Source organism: Falco cherrug, chromosome 5 (assembly GCF_023634085.1).
Source record: "Falco cherrug isolate bFalChe1 chromosome 5, bFalChe1.pri, whole genome shotgun sequence".
Taxonomy (NCBI): domain Eukaryota; kingdom Metazoa; phylum Chordata; class Aves; order Falconiformes; family Falconidae; genus Falco; species Falco cherrug.
Genome location: NC_073701.1, coordinates 72,317,794 through 72,339,114, shown reverse-complemented (window position 1 = coordinate 72,339,114; position 21,321 = coordinate 72,317,794). Strand labels below are relative to the sequence as shown.

General features: G+C 44.7%; 1 protein-coding gene across 10 annotated transcripts in view; it reads left to right on the top strand.

Annotated features, from left to right (window-relative positions):
* The window catches only part of SHANK3 (SH3 and multiple ankyrin repeat domains 3), a 369,257-nt gene that overhangs the window by 107,396 nt on the left and 240,540 nt on the right, over positions 1 to 21,321 (top strand). For all 10 annotated transcript variants that reach the window (XR_008732337.1, XM_055710964.1, XM_055710961.1 and 7 more), the window contains one exon: positions 10,774 to 10,840. Coding sequence is in view for 9 of the 10 variants with exons in the window: in XM_055710964.1 (XP_055566939.1) it covers positions 10,774 to 10,840 (67 nt within the window). In the remaining variant the exon portion in view is untranslated. The remainder of the gene's footprint in view (positions 1 to 10,773; positions 10,841 to 21,321) is intronic.

Below are 21,321 nucleotides of genomic sequence, written 5' to 3'. Positions count from 1 at the left end.
AATTAAAAACTTGCTCATAATCCAGATTTTAAAAGCGTAGTTTGCAACAAAAATAAACTATTCGTGACTGCAGTGCCCATTTGCTACTTTTAGAGTGACCACTGTTTCCACAGGTAAGATGGGCACTTCTGGGCTTGACTGTGGAGCTGAGCTGGGCTCAACACCTTTTGGGGTGCTCAGTGACTGTTCTCATCACCTTGCTTGCTTTCCCAGATACAGAAGAGGTGTTGCATCTGCAGTGCTCAGCTTTTCTGATGTGCCAAATACATAACAAGCATTGCTTGTTATGGGTGACATCTCTTTTTTTTTTTTTTTTAAATTGTCATTTCTCTTTAAGTCTGTTGGGAACTGTAGGTAAAGTGACCTCCTCCTCTTCCTCCTGGAAATAAAAAGTCATCAACCCTCTGTAGTGCAAACTTGGTCTTGATTCAGGGCTGGAAATACCAATGTGGGGTGCAGGCAACCCCATCCTCCCCAGTCCCAGGGCTGCGACACATGGCTCTGTGGGCTCTGTGCTCCTCGCATACATGTGGTGGGGTCTGCCACCTCTCCTCTTAAGCTGTCTAATTACCCCTGCTGCTGGAAGTCATCTTTTACCTCAGTGTTGCTCTGCCTAATTTAATCAGCCTGTTGTTAGCTCTTGTGTGTGTTGTAGTAATTGGAAAGCCTTGCAGTTAGATTTCTTCCCCATACCTTAGCACCTATGCACAGTGATCATCTCGCCTCCACTGAGAAGTAGAATAGTTTGATCTCCTTTAACTTTCACATTTTAAAGGCTTTTACAGCTACTGGATCACTTTTGTGTCCATCGAGTGAATCTTCCTCTGTTCCTCTGTTTGTCTCAACCTTGGCTCTAGGAGTGACCTAGTACATTTGCGCAGGTCCTACTGCCACATACAGAGTTCATCACCGAATTCCCACGTATTTCTAATTGATACTTTCAATCAGTCTTTATGGCTACAGTAGTTGTTCTGAGAGTTTATGCTGAAGTTTTTCCCTGCTTTGCATGCCAGCTTTCTGAGACTGTTTCACCTCCTGCAGCGGTGTGCTGTGCCCTTTCCACACCTTGGCTGCCCTTGGGCTCATGTTCTGCTGCAGCAGTACCCTGCTGTCCCACCAGACTTCGTGCACTTTCAGTTTTACCCTCAGCATCGATACCTTAGTCTAGGTGGTCATTGCTAGCACACGGTTGGTTTAGACCAAGAACCTGAGCAATACCATTGAGTAATGTCCTGCTTGATGCTATTTCTACATTAACAAATACGTTTTGAGCAAGATAAATGATACATGATAAATTATACACACACACACACATATCTTTCTATCTCTTCTGGATGCAATCTAGATATACTGTCATGGAGAAAGGTAAATGTGTTGTATATTTCTGGGCAGAAACATCTTGAATGGAGGTCAAGATACCACTTTTTCTACCGAGTTTGAGCAGGTAATCAGCCCTGGAAATGTTTTGTCAAACTCTATGTTCAGTCAAAGTAGATTTTTCTCAGTGCTCCTCTGTGCTGAGAAAATCAGAAATTTGTTCCTAGGGTTTAATGATATTTTTTTGCACAGTAAGCATATTTCTTCTTCCAGCAGTGGACTGGTAGGATAATTGATCACCAACTTTTTTTAATACTTTTAAGATTTGAGGTGAGCAAACCTACTTCTGTCAGTCTTTCCTCAGTGGCTGAGGTTTCCAAAGCCTTTTCCAACTGTTTTTTGTCCCCAAACTCGGCATATCAGTCCAGGTGGATCCTCATCATCTTGTTAATACCTCCTAAAATTAAATTTCTCTTTATGCAATGTCACCATTTTCTTGGCTTGTGTTCAGTTTGGGGTTACGGCTGTTATCACACATTTTCTGCTTTACAACGCCTACCTGTGGATATTCTTTACCTTGTATTGATGTATTTGATTTCTCCATTCCAGTTGTAACAGCTTGTACTAGATTGTACTGGATTTCATCTTTCTGATATCAGACATTGCTGCTTCTGTCAGCCAGACTCATAAACTTGTCAATCAAACTCTGTATTATGCTTTTGGTTTACTTTCCCCAAACTAGGGGAATCATCAGTAAAACAATAATAAAATCTAATCAGAGTCTATGGTGTCAAAACTGGCATAAGGTATGCAGGAGAAAATATTTCAGAAAAGCATTCTAAATGCTAAATATGCATCAGTGTTCTTAATGTACCATACGTGGCCTCTGTGAAGATTTTACAAAGCTAACTAGGTATTATTAGTATAGGTAATGCCTCTTAGGCTATATTACTTATAAAATATTGTGATACTTTTGAAAATATTTTGAATAGCAAGAAAGCTAATGAGATGAGAAGAAGGTGCAGTAAGGAATGAAAGCAATAAGAATATCAACCTAGATAGGGGAAAAAGAAGGAACTGTGAAGCAACGAGAGGGGAAAAGGTATGAATAACGATAACTGAAAATATGAAGACAAGTTCTGGCTTCTTGGTAGAAAAAGAACCAGGAAAGAAAGCAGAGGAAAAGAGGAAAGGAAAAAAAACCAGGAGTTCAGTTTTCATAAAGAAATTAGGGAAATGATAGAGCATGGTTTTTTCCTAGAAGTGCTTCCACTTTAATCTAGAGTATAGCCCTTTCTTGGGACTGATGCCAGGTGCCTCGGCCCATGGTTTCTGAGGTCAACGCTTTTCATAATTTGAAGTGTTTAAGAACACTGATAGTCCTCCTGTTGCCTGGAATTTCTCCAGTTTTCCAAGACCCAGTATCTTAATGTGTATGCGAAGTTCCTCCATTCCTTTTTTCAAGACTTTCTATAACTTACCAGGACTTAACTGTTTGAATATTAATTATATTTAGCAAATGCTGCCTGCCATCTTCCTTTGTTATAGCTGGGAGGTTTCTGCTCCGTGGGCCTCATCATCTGGGAAGGATGCATTCCTCCATTCCTACTAGGCACCTGCCTTCTTGCCTCTTTCCACATGGCTGTCCGCAGTTGCATCATCTGTGTCCATGATGGACCAAGGACAGACCTGTGCCTTTTCTTCTTTGTGATAGATTTAAAATGTTTTCTCCTGGTAGATTACTGGTTTATTTAGCTGCTTTTATCAATTACAATATAGTTGAACTCTGGGCTTCCTGTTGCTGGACTAAAAGACTGCAGACCATGAGAAGATTATCTGGCTATGAATGATTTTCTGTCATCGTGTAACAGGCTGGAGGTTGTTTTTTGCAAGAGGCTGAGCGTGGGCACGCTCACAGAGTGAGTGCCTGTGCTGAATGAGAAGTGTCCCAGCCTTACCACCCTGCGCAGGGATGCATGTCCCCCTCTCCTGCCTTTGCAGGCATCCAGAGGTATGTGCCTGTGCGGTACTCCAGGCACAGGGCAGCCTGTTTACTAAAGAGCAGCTTTCATTTGCCTGATGAATTTCTGTTTGTTTTTTTTTTTCTTTTATTTACCTACTCTCTCAAGGCTTCTTATCCTAATTTTATTTGATTTGTTTTCTCTCTCTTTTCACTTGAAGTTTGTCTCGTAAAAATTGATCAGGTTTCTGGCCTCCTGGTTCCCTCCCACTCCTCCTCCAGTTTTCAGTGTGAGACTGATCTAATTCTGAGTCAGATGCCATCTCAGCTTCGATTATCCAGATGATGTTGCTGACTTGAAATCTTCCCTGACCTGCAGCAGTTTCACTCCAGTTACAGATGTTACACAAAAGTCTCTGCTTTGTACAGGAAGCACTCCATCTCCCCATCTTTCAGGCTGAGTCTGGTAGCTCTCGGAAGGTCTGTCGGACCCATCTCTAATTCTGGTGGTGAGAACCATGCTGGATACATATCTACATACTGTCCAGTCCCTTGAGAGCGTCTTTCAGTGCTGGCTGGACCAGAGACCAAAACTGACCCACTCTTCCCAAGAGGACTGGCCTGTCCTCTTTACCCTGTTCTGCCTGCCCTAGGTAGCACCATTTCTCATGACTCCATCTGAACAAGGCAGAGAAGAAATATCCTGAGATGTCTCCCCTCTCTCCTGTGTCTGAGGTACTCTTTTTTTCCCAGGTGCTGACCACACATGGACCTTGCATTCAGCTTTCTGTGACAAGTAACTTTGATCTGATTTTTTTAAGGCATGCTTTGTGGCCCTGGGAGGTTTCTGGGCAGATGCTATCCTGGCTCTGGCCAAATCTGTCATTCTTCCCTTGCAGAATCTTTTCCTGAACTTTCAGGAGATGCTACCAACCCACCTTTGGTCTCTGCAGGAAGCTGAAGCTCATTTCCAGAGCCTTTCACAGCACAACAAATTAATGGAAATTGTGACCTCCAGGACATCACACTTGTCAGCCTGCGTGGCTGCCCAGCACATTGCTGCCATGGCCTGCAACAGTCATAGTAGGGTGTGCAGGGGGTGACACCTCTGTGCCAAGGCTGCTGGTGGTACTTGTACCAGTATTTCTTGGATAATTCAGCACTCTTCTCCTTATAGCCTGTACTGATGGTTATCAGCCCAGCTGGAAAAGTCAGTGAGACTCACTCCTCGGAGTGTGGAGGTCACATCTCCTCCTCCAGCTCAAAGGCTTCCTGAACATAATGGCTCTGAGGTGCCCTAAGGTTTGTTCCTGCTTCCCAGAAGCACTCAGAGTTCAGAAAGTGCCTGTTCCCTTTGATGGAGGAGATCACAACATCATCTGCCTCTCTTTAGGATAGTTTTGTGATGCATCTCATTAGGAGAATCTTCATGTTATTCCAGTAGCTCCATGTGCGTCTTCTGAAAATACTGAGAAATTTCTCTGTCCCTCTTTAGCCTAGAGCCGAATGGTTGCACCTTTGGACATTTTTTGTTTCTCGTATATGTTTACAGTTACCCATTGCCTGATGCAGACCATTTCCAGATACTCCTTGTAGGCTTAGTGCCAGAATGTTAGCCTAGCTGCCTGGCTGAAGTGCCTCTTCTAAATCAAGGGCTTGCTGCGTAGGAAAAAATAAATCATCATTTGCTGTATAGCCCATCAACTGCAAGTTGGGTGTTTCCAGGAAGTATTGGGTCCACTGCGTACAGATGGCATGCGTGGTTTGCAGGCATAGAGGGCATCTGAGATGCATTTGTCCCAGATCAGCTGTGTAGCTCGTGCACAGGAGGTCTGTCTGCTGCTTCCAGTAAGTGTTGGGTCTACATCGTAGTCAGAGAGTGACTGACCCCACTGACGCTCCCTGAAAGCATCAGACTAGCTGCATCTGTGCAATGTAATGGCAGCACACGTTGCCGTGAATGTATCTAGAGTTTCTGCTCATATGGCAGCCCAGATGGAGCTGCCATATGTGAACAGTAGGATTGACCTAGTAGGACTGCCAGATTTCTGGAAATCTAGAACAAATATAGAACATGTTTGGAGTCTGCCTGGCCAAGTAAAGGTAGGCAACTTTGATAAAAGTCCAGACTTAGAGCAGTGCTACCTGATTAAATAAAGTGTGATGATCAAAAAGAATCATTTTGCTCTCCATTATCTGGGGTAATGGAGAGGTAGGAAATAATCAACAATGGAAAGCCTCAATAATTTGAGAAGTCTTGTGTAAAGTGATACAGGAATAATTGACAATAATCTGGCATATTGACAGATGCTTCTGAGGAGAGCTGAGTAGCTTGAATGTGTTGTGACACTAAACTGGCTGCCTGCACCCTACCTAATAAGACCTTTTACACTCCTCTTCCACAGAAGGTCTGCTCCATTCTTGCCCAGCAGCACTGCTGGCGATTGCTTCCTTCTCGTCCCATCATCTCCTGGAGCCACTGCTGCATCGCACCTGCCTTCCTCATGGCTCTGCTCCTGCCTTTGCATCTCATTGCCCTCTCTGCTCCGGATGCTTTTTGCACGTGTAGGATAATAACAGTGAAGGTCTGCACTTCTCTAATTGTTGCAGTCTGCAACTGAGAAATACTTCTGAGAACATGATGTGCTTTGGTATGGAGCAAACAACAAGGAGGCGGGTTTGATTTGGGAAGTGTCTTTCACTTCTCAGGCTAGAGGTTCCAGTGGTGGAGGTGTGTACTTTTTCAGGTATGAAAATATGTGAACATACCCCCATTTTCAGAGCCACTTTGGCATCTATTCAGGTGCTTTACCGTGGATATTTTAGGGACCAAAGAGCAGCTAATGGTAGAAATAGCAGTGTCCGGACTTGTGAGGACAAGTTCAAGGTGATTGTACCCATTGTCATACTGTTGTTGTGCCAGGAAAATGACTCCGTATTTTTTTTAACCTTCAGGATAGATATTCTTCACCTTTCCTGTGTAAAATACCACATCGCAGGTTGGCCAAGACTCTTATCCCTGGAGATATTCCTACCTGAGCCCTCCCTCCATGGGAAGACTGAGATCCTGGCCATGGCAGCAGGATCATCAAAATAGATTTCATATCTCTTTGTGCTGTAGTTCTTCCTTCTTCAGAAAAACTGCAGGAGTGGGATCTGGAGTTCCCGTCATGTCCCACAGGACAGTCTGAGTGGGACTGCTGGCTGGGACTCACGCAGTGCCTGTGCAGTGCCAGCAGCTGCCTGGTTTGTTAACTCTGCCAAAGAGGGCTGCCTGCCTGGGGCTGGTGGGGGGAAGCTGTGGTATCTCCTGGAGGTGGTTTCCCTGCCCTGGGCATCTGCAGATCCACATCTGCAGCATGTGGAGGACATGGGCTGACAACAGCAGGCATAGAGAGGCCATGGGCCTTGGTCTGCAGGGCTTCTTTCCAGTTTGCTAGGGAGCCTGGAGGTGCTGCCTCTCTGCTCCTGCTCTTAGTGGATCAGTTCTTCATGTAATGTAAGCTTGTCCGAGCACCCTACCGCTTTGGGATACCTTTTGGAGCTGAAAGACACAATGTCTTCCCATAGTAAAATACATCCTTCCAAGATCCATCTTCGCTCTCCATCATTTGTCTCAAATCAGTGCAAAGAGACAACAGATCCTTTAATATGAATATACAGTGACAATTCAGAACAAGAAAAAATAAGTATTATTATTAAAGTAGGCCTAGGATGAAACCCCAGTTAAATGCCATGGTTTAAAGTTGTTTAACCAGTCTCTGTGCATCTTCTATTTATGTTTGGTGGCACATGAGTGATTGCATACCTCTGTGAGAAACCTGTGCTAGGTGGAGCAAGGAGGCAGCACCCTGGTCAGCTGTGCCAATGACCTTGACAACGTGGAAATGAGTTCCTTTGGTTTCTCTTCTGTAAAGACTGGACACCCCTGGTGTGGTCTGAGAGCTGGGTTAGTGGTTAGCTGATATGATGCTGCTTTCACTGCTGCGCAGCAGCAGTTTGCAGGTGGCCCCTCTGTACTATTGCGCCTTGGCACAATGTTGCTGCGTTCATGGTGAATCCTCATCGGTTGTTGCCCAAGCTTGGTGCCAGCCTGTGTCACCACGAGGGTCACCCTTTCATGGTTTCATGCAGTGTAGTGGACTTTTTTTTAAGGGATGTTGGCACAGTACTGTTACCCACAGAACCTGGGTTAAATCTCAGAGCTGTGACTCTTACCAGGAATATTTAAACGATCTTGCTGGTTTCTGCTGTTAACTTTTAAGACCTTATATGTACAATGACATTACGTGCTGCACAGCCTGTTCAGATGTCCCGCCTTCTTTTAGAAACCACTGAGTTTGCCTAAAAAGATAAAAATAGGCAAATTGCTGCTAAAGAGCGTTGTCACTTTGATCTCATGCTATGGAATGACTCAAGGTGTTACAGCATTTCAGAAAATAACCCTGTGCCAGAGCCATAATATGATTGTATGTCTTGTGCAGCTGGAATGCAGGTTTCCGTTGTTCAGCCTGTGGCTTGCAGAAGGACGGAATCTGCATTCATAGCATCAGGGCAAGACACGATGAGAAATGCCCTTTGCACAACATCTGCTGTCTCTGTGACAGCACCAGGATAAGTAACTTGGCTGTGATGTTAAGATGGCATTCCTATGTGGAACATCTGGCTTATTGCTTGAAATAAGGCTTCTGTGAGGAAGTCAGATTATTTTTTCTGATAGTCACCAATTCCTTCTGCTTTGGTGTACAAGCACTGAAATTGCTAGCTGTGAAATATATATATATAAAAGATAAACTGTTTTCTGGAGTTTCCATCCTTGAGACTTCCTTTTCTTGTTTACTTGTCCCCAGAAATCTGTTGCTTTTAACTTAGAGGCGTGCACTGATATGGCCTATCATGCGGTCTCTTGAATAGTTTCATCAGCAGAACTGCACGCAGCAACGTGGTGCTGAGGCAGGAGCGAGCAGGAGGGCACAGGAATGCTGATGGTGGTTTCATAGCTGGGGAAGCCGGTGTGCTGGGAAGCACCAGCTGAGGCAACAGTGCAATGCATGAAAGCCTGTCATCTCCTTTGCTTTTACAAGTTGGATTGAGAAACATACCCAGCAGGGCTCTTCTCCCATCCTAGGGATTTATGTGAGATTATATTCTTAACAGATTTATCCAGTGTGTTTCTTCTCGCCTTTGCTGGAAGTCGTAACATTTCCAAGGCAGGGAGAGAGGGAGCTTCTGTTGCCTGCAGCGCTGGCTGTCCTGGCACTGGGACCTCCCGTGCATGGTGGGCGCAGCAGTGGGAGACCCCCACCTCCAGCAGCCAGGCCAGGAGGGACACCCGGCGTGCGTATAATAGCAGGACCTGCTCCTGGTGCAGTCCGTGCATTCGCCATACATTTTAGGAATTATTCCTGAGATATGCATCTAATAAGACTCATAATTTGTACTTTGAATTTGGATTTTTCACAGAGACAGTGGACCGTACATTAATTGTTTGTTTGAGGAACTTTGAAGTTCAAATTCTTTTTTTCTAAATTCTCCTTTCCAGTCTTTTTATTTTTCAGTTTGGTTATTTTTGCTTTTAAATGCCTCCAAATTCAGGTCATTTGCTCTTCTATACAAAAGCTTTCTTTGCCTGCTCAAAGACTGTGACCTTTAGGAGAGCAGACCTTATAAACGTATATATAAGGAGAGACAGAGAAAGATCGCCATTTGAAGTGAGCTTGGGGAAAAACAGAGATTCTTGTTCGATTTTTCTGTGCTACTGTGGCCTAATTTCCTGAATGCAGAAAGAAGGTTTCCTTTCTTCTAGCCATCACTGATTGCTTCCAGCTCCGGCTGAGGAGGTGGAGCACAAATTCTGGGCTTCAGTAAATGAAAAAAAATCACATAAACATTGTTGAGCTGAGGATAGTAAGACTATTTCTGCTGATAAAGGCTCATAGTAGAGAGCTGTGCATGCTGTACTGAGTCACCAAGTTAAATATATCTCTTCGTCACAAGTTAGTGGTAAAATGCAAATGAACCTCATATTTCTAAAAGCTGTTCTTGTAGGAGGGCAGGGAAACGTTTAACAGCTGGAGCTGCTAGTGTTGCTCTTGACTTTGTCAGTGGCTGGGAGGGTTTGGTTCCTGCTGCCTGCCTGATCAAATATTTGTCTTGAATATCAACCCTAACTTATAAAGAAAAGGGATGTGTGATGGTCCCAGCATGGACAGGCAAAACCTGCAGCTCTGCCTCAGCCGATCTTACATATGTTTTCGTGTTCTGAGCAGCAGTACTTTGTTTTCATGCAGAATCAACTTGATCGAGTTGCTTCTCATTTGCAAATCAGCTGCAGGTGCTGCTGAGTGAGGGCACCATCCTGAGAAGCTCAGCAGTGACTGGGGGGACTGGGTGTGCTGGGAGGGGTGGGAAGGGCAGAGGTGGCTGCAGTTCACGGGGGGCTTCAAACATGGGTCTCAAGCAGTTCAGTCCAGAACAGTTCTTCCAGTTTATTTTCCTGAGTACTGGTGATGGATATCCTGTACTACTACCTATCTCAGTGTGGTTCTTTCACATGTTAAAAGAATAGTCTTTCACCTTGTTCTGAAAACAGTGGATTGTTCTGCTTTACTAGCTGTGACATGGTTTTTCTTCCCCAAATATGTAAGAAATCAACAGAGTTCAAGAGATGTCGCTGGTCTACTGGTTGAAGTCTTGCTCCAGGAGAGCAGGACTTCAGTCTCTCTCCTCTTACTCATTTACTAACCTACCTTTGTGTAGTCTGCTGGTGTTCTGCAGTTCCCCAGGACATAGGCATCTGTGGAAGCAGTTCCTGGAGTAAGACCAGACCAGTTTTGGCTGTTTTGCTGGCAGACCCATGTTCAGCTTCTCAGCTTTCTTTGTTCCTTTGAGTTCTTCAAAGCTTTTCCTGTGGAGAGAAACTACAGGATGGGTGGTGGGCAAAGCAATGTTTAATGTTGGTCTAAAGTGCCGTGGCGTGGCTTTACTGGGGCAAGCTGCTGCTGCAGCTTTCTGAGTGGAAGTGGTTCCTTGGCCAGTGCAGCCTGGAGCGAGCACGAGTTAATCCTGCAGACCGTTCAGGTGAGATGTGCAGGGAGCTCAGTTGTTGGTAAGTTGCCTTTTGTCATCTAACTAGGATTCACTGAAAAGCTTCAGGCTGGAGAACATCTTATCAGTATCTGCAAGACCTAAGATTAATTCCTAGCAGCTGTTAGGTGTATCGCCACCAGGCTCTTGAGGAGAGGGGAACAGTGACCTGCGAGTTATTTGCCACTCTCTTGTTGCACAAGCCATCGACATACGCTCTCCCTGCGGTGCTGAGAGCGTGTTTTCACCTCGGGGTTACTGACTGGGTGAGCTGAGGCAGAACAATCGTTGGCTTTGCATCCCCCACAGAAAGCAGCTGTTATTAGTCCATATGGCGTGATCCGTGCAAGTGAACACAGGGTCGGTGCTGTTCGGAGCTGCTCAACTGTCTTCCCTCCCTCTCTTTTCAGGTGGCCATCATTGCAGGAAATTTTGAATTGGCTGAAATCATCAAAACCCACAAAGAGTCCGATGTTGGTGAGTTTGATCTTTCTTCTTCCCCCTTTTCTCCCTTTTTAATCATGCTGTAGAGTGCAGGGCTAGGTTAGTGTGGGTGTGTTAATGATGGTTTCCTGGTGCTGCCTGCAGTGGCCGGTGGAAGCTGCAGATTGCAGGCGGATTTGGGTCTTGGGAGTGGAAGGACAGATCTGCTTTCCTCCTGGGGCCATCACTATCCAGTCTCTTTATTCAGTCCAATGTTTGCTTATGACTGCTGAGAATGCCAAACGAAAGAATTAGCCAAACTGTCAGTCTGCAGTAGCTCTGAAAAGCTCTTCTGTAAAAGCCCTTACCTTTTTCTTTGCATCCTTGAGGCCATTTCATACTAGAGATCCTCTCCTGCCAAGGCTGTTAGCTGGACTTGGTGCAAAGAGGAGACATCCTCTGTCTTAGCAGTGATGATGGTTATGGAGCTGCCCCACACTGAAGCTCATATAAGTAAAAGAAGCAAAGTAGCAGCCATTCTTGTTGTACTTGCTTCTTTATGGAGGACTATTTTTGGGTTTTCTGGTCAGCCTTTCTCCTGCAGCATCTCTTCTGTCCTCCTACGGTGTAGATATTATCATGTGATAGATGCCTTGCAAAACAGTTTTAGGTCAGGTATGAAATCAACACTTATTGAGTTCTCTTGAATTATTCTGAGAAGTTTATTGGTCCAGAACTCTCTAAAGCAATGGAGGAACCAGTGCAAAGGGTTAATTATCAGCATGTGTGCATCCACAGAAGGTACAGAGTCATTGGGTCAGCAGCTGAAAAAAAGACTTGAGGAGTTTGAAACAACCAGGAAGTATTGAGCTTGATTCTTGGAAGTGGCTGTGAATCTAGAAACCTGGGCCCTGACATCCTTCATCACTTCTTTTCTTAACTAGCTATCACTGATAGTTATAAACAGCTGCTGAGAATTTGTGGGAAGATATAAAAGTCAAAAAGGACATGAGAAAAAGCCTGAGAATTCCTTATAACTGTGTCAGTGAACAGTGCTCACAAGAAAGCCACCCTATTAATTCAAGAGGAAAGTAAATGTTATTGCTGTGAGAGGGGTTTTGGACTAGATGCCCTCCAAAGGTCCCTTCCTGCCTAAATTCTTCTATGGTTGAATCTAAATCTGTGATTGGCTCAATTATTTTTATTACAAAAGTGTAAGGAAAAAGGGCATGAAAACATGTCAGGTAGAATGAATTGTTCATGTTTTAGATATGGCTGTTTATATAAAATAGGTCAGGTAACAGTTGCAAACTAATCCCAGGCAAACCAGCAGGTCCAGATGGTATCCACCTGGGGTCAAGGGAACTGGCAGCGAACCTCCCGAGCAAGGAGAAATTGTTTTTTGAAGTTCATTAAAAATTGAGAAGTGCAAGTGTCTGACTGGACTGGCATTACCTGGGATGAAGAAGGGTCTGGCTTTTTCTCTGACAGTTCTATGGGAACAGTTCAAGAAATCCTGAAAGCGAGAATCTGGTAGGAAAGGGCAGGATAGGGCAGCACTGTAAATGATAGCTCTTGGGGAAATCTTCTCAAGTTCCCGATATTAGGCTGCACTTGTCTGGCTGTGAGACAAGAATTTGTGGCCCACACCATCAGAAATATTTAGAGAGGACCTGCTGTGTTAAGGCTGGGAGGAGGGATGGTAAGCAGTAGCTTTTGCTCTGTTCTGCAGGACAGCCCTTAGCATGCAGTTGTGCTTTCAGGCTCTTAGTGCCTCCTTCAGTGTTTCTGCCTGGATCCTGAGCATTTCTGAGGTGGAGCTGGCTGTCCCCACGTGCTGTGCTTTGTCCTACAATTTAGAACAAGCCCAGAGGGTGCAAACTGAATTTCTTTCAGTGAAAATAACTCAGAAACTGTGTTCCAGAAAAACACACGATGTGCTCCATCTGCTGACAGCCCATGGATCTAGCCAGGGTCAACAGTTTGAAGCAGGACGCCCAGTGTGAATGGTGGGTTGCAGGATTTCCCATGCAGGCTTCACTGTGGTTCTTTGTCCATGGGTCTCCATCCCTTCAGTCACTGCAGAGACCAAGAGCTGCTTATTTCATGACAGCCACCAGCACTGGGGTCAAAGAAGGTCCGAGTGGAAGGCAGCGAATCTGGGGAGGGACAACATGTTCTTACAAGAAGAAAACATTTGTAGAGAGTGTGGAATTGGGCTGTTCCATCTTTTCTGGTTTTTTCCTTATCCTCATATTTTGCGGAGCTGCAGACAGAGAATGCCATGAATGGTAACTGCTGTGCTTTGTTTTCTTGGTTGGACCTGAGGGTTTGGATCCTCAGGACTTATCAATGCCACCACAGACCCTCTGTGGCATACTCCGGTGCTTGTTGGACAGTGCAGCTTCTGCTGCTGCTCGTATGGGAATGGTTTCTCTGGAGCAGCAAAGACAGCCCTGACCTTCCTCCTAAGCAGCAGGAGGGTCTCCTAGGGCATGGCTGCAGAGCCTTGTCTCCAACCACTCCAGGTGGATTTGGAGATGTTCCCAGTTAAGCACGTTTACTGGTAATGCCTTGGGGAAACATGTAGGCCACCTACTCTAGCAACCTTGAGTTGCTCTGCAGGGGCTGTAAAAGGAGAGCTCATGCCAAGCTGATCCTGAGCCTTATGTCTACTTCCCAGCACAGCCCCTGGAGTTGGCAGTCAAAAAAAGCTGCATGCTCAACAGGAGCACCAGGAGCTGGCCGATGGGAAACAAGGCAAATGGGATGGTGTCTGAACCTTGGGGCCTCTCTGGAGTGCCTTTGCCATCCTCCCGGCCCATCCATTTGCTTGTCCCATTGGCATTCAAGTCTTAAATCCACATCAGCATTTATCAGTCAAATGTCTAATTCCACTCAATAAAATCAGATGTTTAAAAACATCACCTGTTTTTCATTAAAACATTTGCAGTGGTGTTAACTACACATTGGGTTTTTTATCAGTTGGATCCTGTGCCAGCTGCTCAGTAATTTTCATGATCCATCTTTTTGGTAAGTTTTCTTAGCCTGCAAATTTAAAATATTTGTTTCAGCTAATTAATAGCTCTCTCTGCTTTGTCATCATGTTGACACAAATACCTCTTCCTGCTTCTTTTAGAATATACTTCTGCATCTACGAAACAACCCGGAAGCTTTTTTTGGTGTTTCCTCCACTCTGCAAACCACTTATTTTTCTTCATTGTTTTTAGCTCCCCTTACCAATTTTGAGTGTATTGTAACTTCATATTGATTTCAGTTACTTTCCATAATTACAGAATAAATAGATTCTCTAGTACAAATTGATGTCTTCATTTTGCCACTCTTATCCAAGTAGGCATTTAACCACAGTTGGTTTATTTCGTAATTGTGGTTTTATAACTTTTCCATTGTTTGCTAATATTTTAAAAACTCCCTATTTTCATTTGTATTTTCTCTCCCTACATGAAAGTGGACCTGGAGGAATAATATAACATTTGTCCAATAGTGAGAAATTAGCCTTAAGCGTTAAATGTATGTAAGACTGGCTGAGGCTGTCTTCCCTTTTCTTACGCCAAATATAGTCAGGTCATGATTCATGGTCACTAAGCAACCACCAACTTCAAGTCAAAGGAATTAATAAATTATCAGTCATAACAAGGCCCAAACCAGTTACCCCATATTATGTGGAATACCTTTTTTGTTGGAGAATGATAATCTGCAGCTCTGTATAAGATCACCAACAGTTGTTTGCCAAACTGAAGCGCACCATAACAACACTTGTTTTCCTCCTGTGTGTACGCAGGGGTGGGGAGTAACTCATTCTTGAGTGACCCCACAGTGGTTCTTGCTTTTGGGATGTGTTATTCTCTTGGCCTGTGTCTACTTGCGATCCTCCAGCCCTGGCGTACTGTTAGCTCTGGATGGGCAGCGTTGCTGGCAGAACCTTCCTCTCTCCTGCTGCTTTGGGGTGGATTTTTTCGAGGTATTTGGGCACATGAAGACACAGGTTGGACACAGCAAAGGTCAGAAAATGACCCAGTCACGTAACTCCTCATGAGGTATCCATCCCATGCTTACTGTTACCAAGATGGTAAGCAGCACATAAGTGGCCCTGTTCCCTAGTTCCTTCTCCATTGGGAGCTGATGCCAGGGAGTTAATTTAGAGCATGACATGCTAGGAAGTTTACATGAGACTTTGGGCGCTGAATTGTCAGTTGTTGCTGAGAAATTTCAGCTTTATGACGTGTTATAGCTCAAACCAGAGAATAAGTTACTTCTCATTAGTGAGGGTGTCCTGGACCCAACCCAAGATCAGTGTCTCCTTGTCCTTCAGGTGCCCTTCTTATCCAAAGCCTGTCTAGGTATGTCTGCGTGCTGTGAAGCTATCTGTCAGAAACTGTCTGTGGGACCTGTCTGGGATCACCCCAGCAAGTTAAAAATTTAAGATCTTCCAGTGCTACTGATTCTCCCCTGTAAAGAGGAGAAATCTACCCCAAAGGATTTAAAAGAAAGCATTTGGCTTCCTTAGGACACTGTGACTTGATATCACTTGGTGCCAAGATCCAATAACTTGTTAATAATATTCACTGTTGGTGAAACATTTTTCCTTTTATGAGGGAAACATGATGCTATAAACAGATCTTTGACCATCCGTGTTGCCCTGGTCTGAACCTCTTATGGCTCTACTATGTTTTTTCCGAGATGGGGATTTCTACAGTGGCATAATGATGCCTGCTTTGCTTTCTGTATTCTAGTGATGGTATCCTGTGTTTGAATACTGTTTCTAATTACTACCAAGCTCAGAGAGAATTTTTTCATGGAGCTATGCTGTAGAATGGCATAGAGCATCTCAGATAGACGTCTGTGATAAGCAGAAGTAGAGGTTGTGACATTTCTTCCTTTCAAACCTTTTCCCTTGATCCATTCTCAGAGAAGTTCAGAAGAAGGAAAGTGCTAAATGAAGTAGATGTTGAAAAACTTTGTATGGAAACCATAGATGAATTCTTGTATGATGGAAAGCTTTATTTCTTTTTGTCTGCATCCCATTTCTGGAATGCATAACAAATGTGGTGGTTCTTGTTCAGCTTACTCTATTTATAAAGATAGTTGGAAATTTGTATGCCTGCAGTGGTGAAGTGGTAAGATGGAGTATGATCATTTTCTGTGTGCCCTTCTTTCTTACATAGCTTCCACAAAGACTTTTTTTGCTCACTATTATTAATTTAGAATAATAATTAAATTATTTAGAATATTAAGCTACAGGAGTCCTTGGTCTCACCAGTCCAGCAGTTCCTAAGAATGGTTATGGTTCTCTGCAGAAAATACAGTAAAATATGATGGGACAACTGGAACAGCTCCTGGGTCCTGCCAGAACATGGTTTTTGATTACAGCAGGGTAGAGATAGGTTCCATACTCTTCTTGGCACATGGTCCAGGCTAGGGATGTTCTACAGCAGAAGTCATAGAATGGCCATAGAACATAGGTATTCTGCAGAAAATCACTTCTGGCTGGGAAGACTGAGCTGAGTTGTGTTTGGTGGCAGTACTTGTTTGGAAATGGAGTTAAATTCTGGGCTGGTACCCTCAAATTGTAGAGTTTATTTGTATAGTAGGCATGTAGCTGAGAACAGCAGCTCCTCATGCTGTGGTTTCCCCTCTGAAAAGGAAGGGACACTTGTGCCTCATGATGGTGCTCAGACATCTGCACCTCACAGGGAGATTTGTTTCTGCACAGTGAAGTGCTGGCAGTTGTTGATCCTTGGTTTTCACCCAGGACTGGCCTGGGAACCTGTGCGTGTTGCTGTGAGCCTGACCCCAAGATGATACTCCTGTGTTCATCTCTCTGAAAGGTCTTCGCCACCCCTTCTGCAGGGGATGCCGTCGGTCTACCAGTGACCATAGGCCTGTGCAAGGGTGACTTCACAAAGAAATCTATTTCTTCATTGTGAGTTTGAAAAATTCCTCAAAAAGCTACTGACCGAACAATAAAGTTTGAAGACCAGAATTACCACTGTTGTCATCTTGTGATGAAAACAGCAATGCTTGCACAAATCTATGCAAACTTCTGGGTAAGAACTCTTTCCCAGTATACAAATATGACTGACGGTCATCTTGGCAAGCCATGAATAGCTTCTGTTCCGTTATTTTCTTAAAATAGGTCAGGTTGACCAGCTTCTGAACTATTGCATGGCTTTGTTTTGAACACTTTTTGGTTTTTAACATTATTTTTAGAAACGTAGGCTGAATTTAGATGCATTTTTCCATAATAACCTTATGTAAGAACAGATGATGCTACCCTTTTTCAGGGGTTGATGTATCTGTTGATTATGTTAGCTGTTCTGCTCGCTGCATTTTTCCTGGGGCCTGTCCTCAGGTGGTTTGTGCAGGACTCATGGGCTTGTTTCAGTATTGCTACTTTTCAAGGAACAATCCTATGTTGTACAACCTCCCTCTGTGTTTCCCAGATGCTTCATCTTGCATCAGGCTGTGATGAAGCGTGTTGAGATGATCCTGTCTTAACAAAGGCCTGAGATAACATTGTGTTGATACCTTTTCTTGTATGTTGTAGAATCACAGAATGTTTTGGGTTGGAAGGGACCTTAAATATCATCTAGTTCTAACCCCCTGCCAGGGGCAGGGACAGCTTCCACTAGACCAGGTTGCTCCAAGCCCTGTCCAACCTGGCCTGGAACACTTGCAGGGATGGGGCAGCCACAGCTTCTCTGGGCAACCTCTGCCAGTGTCTCACCACCTTCATTGTAAAAAATGTCTTACTTATGTCCAATCTAAATCTACCTTCTTTCACCAATGACATTTAGCCAACGTCATTGCACCAGTCATTGCATCACCTATACTTTTATTGCTAATGATCTGTATGTTTTCCTAAGTCATTGATAAAGACAGAAGTATAAATACTACTATACCAAGAACTGACTTACTGGGTAGTATTGGAAGTAGTCCCACCCATCATTCTCTATTAACAATTAATTAGTATGTCTGTTAAAATGTGCTCTGGTAACTTGTCTGGCGGTAGCATGTAATCAGAGTATTGTAGAGTCAACAGTTTCACCGAAGCTTGTGATGTCAGCAGGTATTTTTGTCAGTGAGATTGGAGCTCTTAACGCTGTCCTGGCTGATATAAATTAAATTCTCGTTCCTTTTTATTAATTGATAAGTGTCCTGTTTCAGTTTTTCCAAGCTTTTCCTAGAAATGATATGAAGCTAAGCTCTGTACGTTTATCAGAATCATCCCACTGACCTTTTCAAAGCTGCCTCCCCATCTCCAGAGCTTTTGAAGGAGTATTACAAATACAGGCCAGCGACTCAGCTGTATTGCAAATTTTTTTGAACCTTGCTGCAGAAGCTTTCGACCTGCTAATTTGAATGTACATAACTGAACAAGCATCAGTTACTGCTATCCTTGGAGTTGTGGGGGAAGTTTCAAACACTCCATTTTGGTCTTGGGTTTATTTTTTTGCCAGTACAGAGGTATGTATGGGAATTATTTTCAAAGGCAATTCAGAAACACTTGTTAGATTGTTCTGATTTTCTGTTACCATAATTGTTAATTTAATTGCGTGCCACCTGTAACAGGTCTGAGCAGTTGGGATTTCCTCTGGGGAGTTTAGCAATGGCCTGACAGTCCAAGCAGGACCCTCAATGTACTGACAAGGTGAAACAGAGGAATGAAAATGGCACCAAACTTTCTCAAGGAAAAAATTTCCAGTGTGGAGATGCATCAGACTGATGGATTTTATCTGAAGAGAAAGGCTGAAAATCTCATTCCAGAGTACCACTCGCAGGTGAATTGCTAGCACATTTGAGAATTCCTTGTAGGGGAAAACTAGCAAGTTTAATTAACATGTATTTTTAGTGGTTTCAGTTTAAGTTTTACAAATGCAGAGTAAAATCTGTTTCCAGCTGTGAAGGGCTGGCACTGGACAGGACGAGGTGAGACACCTATGTTCAGGTGAAGGAGTGAGGAGGGGCAGCTCCCTCTTTGGAGCTGAGAGGTTCTGGTCTGCCTCATCACTTCATCCTTTTCCTTTAGTTTTCATTCCTAGAAAAAAAAATCCCTGGAAGGTCTCTTGGAGTACTCTCTCTCTCCTGCATGGGAGAGAAGCCTGGGCATAATGTGCTGCATGAGGGGAGATGCTATGCGCCTTCTCCAGTTTGCTTTGTAATTTTCCACTATTAAAATGTAAATGTGGCCTCTCAGCTTGGAACTGTGCAGACATTTGCACTCCGCATGCTTTTGCTCTTTTACATGAATATTTAACATTGAACCAGCAAATCTAAATAACCTCTGAGTGTTGATTACACTTTGGTTCATTAGACTGCAGCTCAGGGTTGTTTGGAGCATGGTCCAGGTGCCTGTGCAGCATCTTGGAGCCAGGAACTCCTCAGGGAGCCCTGGCTGTGTCCTGCTCCCGCTGCACCAGAGCAGCAAGAGGCGTTTTTGAGTGGAGAGCCATGCATTTCCCCTTCTGGAGGGCAGAAAGAAAATGCGGGAGCGTCAGATGAACCAGGCTGGCTGGGGCATGATTGTGCTGCTTCGAGCAGTGCTGTCATGGTAACTGAAGTGATTCATTTTGCTGTGAGAAACCCAGTAAACATACTTTGATTAAACTCTTGAGAAGGTATAGAAAAGAATCTTCAAAGCCGATTGTATGAACCACACAAAGTTTTTTTTGTTTAGTTTTTTTTTTCCCCCTTGTTTTCTTTATTGCTCTCACTTCCCCTCTCTTCCCCACTGGGGCAGTGGATTTGGGGGGATGGGGAGAGGAAACCTTTGTCAGAATTGACTATCTTGCAGCAGCCTGAAACTGTCCTGTTTCTGGCACCTGGTGGCTGGAGTTCAGGCTCAGCAGTTCATTATTATTACTATCAGTTTCAGGCAGGCTGAGGAGCAGTGTGAGGGCTTGTGCAGCCTGCAGCGCTGGCCAGAGCATGTCTTGGGACTCGTACAGCGGCTTGGGGCATCACAACACGGCAGAGCACCTCTGAGCCTCCTGGCAAGGAGTTCACCTGCCAAACCAAGGCAGATTGGCTCTTCCCATTTTAAATTGGTGGTGCAAGTAAACTGCCTGTGTGAAACCTGAGTCTCTACGCTGAGCTTTGGCACATCAGACCCCCAGAAGAAAGCTACTGGCATTATTCATGGGTTTTATTTTGCTGTGTGTGCTTTCTAGGGGGCTGGTGAGTTGAGATGGCAGGCTGGTCTGATGCCTGAGGGCTGGCACCCAGTGCAGGTGGGGAGTGCATGAGGGTGATGGGGAGGGCGCCTTCTCCTTTTGGTGTTGGGAAGCTCTTGGATGAGATGCATTTCACATCCTGCAACAGATCCCCAGCCTGCTGGAAGCCCTCTCCAACCCTTCCTCTCAGCTTCCTTCTTTCTGTGAGGAGCATGATTTCAGTACTTTGTACTGCTGTGATAGCGGCTGGCAGGGGGCAGGGCAGGGTCCCATCTCAGTAACATGCTGGGGCTCATGCAGGGGATGGAACAGGGAGAGTGGTATGAAGGAAACCTTGCTTAACGTCCATCTGAAGACTAAGCTCTCTGTAAAGCTGAAGGTGACCTAATTTTTGGCTGAACAAAGCCATTCTGCTGTGCTAGAGAGGGTTGGCTTTCATATTAGGGTTGTTGGTCCCTGGCTTACCCCTCCTAGGAAAAGCCAATTTAAAAACCGCATTGAGAGGATGCCTAGAAGGCTCCAGCTCCGAGCCAGGCTGTGTTGTTGGTGTGGGTGGTGGTCATCCTTTGCCCTCATCACTGCCCTGTGTATGTGGTGGCCTCGATTTTCTGTCTGCTGCAGCCCCCGGATGTGTTCCTGGTGCCTTTGCTGTCCTTGTGACTGTGTCAAATACTGATCTTCTGGACTTTCTCATGCAAATAAGTGCACCCATAGCAATCTTCAATGTAAAACTGCCTCCACTGGTTCCTCTTTTGCTTCAGGGTCTGCTTTACAGGTTTGCCCCAGCCCTCGTCCCATGCAATGTGGGTATCTCTCCTGTCCTTTGTGCCATCTAGCTGTGGCACAGTCAATCTTGTGAATTTCTGCCACGTGCAACAGATTTCATCTCCTTTGCTGTCTCCATCTTGTTGCATATCACAGCCAAGAACATGGTGGTATCTCTCTGAATATATGTAATTTCTGTCCAGAAGGATCCAGGCTTGTGCTGTATCCGCATGACAGAGCCTCCAGACTGGCTGGACATAAGTCTGTACTTAGATGAGGGCTTTGAAAAGCTCTGGAGCATCTGGGGAGAGAAGTCCTGTATTGCTCACGCAAGCGGTAACTGTATTCCTCCCATTGCCTTCCTCCTGTGAAGCTGCCTGGATGTGTGCTCATCTGCATCCTCGGTAAAAGCCAGGCTTTCACGGGCATGTATCGTCATTTCTAGCTCTCTAATAACCTCTGTGTAGAAACATCTGATCTTGGTCCAGTTGCCTTTCTGGTGGCACAGTGGCCCTGAAATGGGCCCTGCAGCAGTCCGGGTGCTAGAAGCTAAGCACTGAAGTTGAGGTAGGTGAG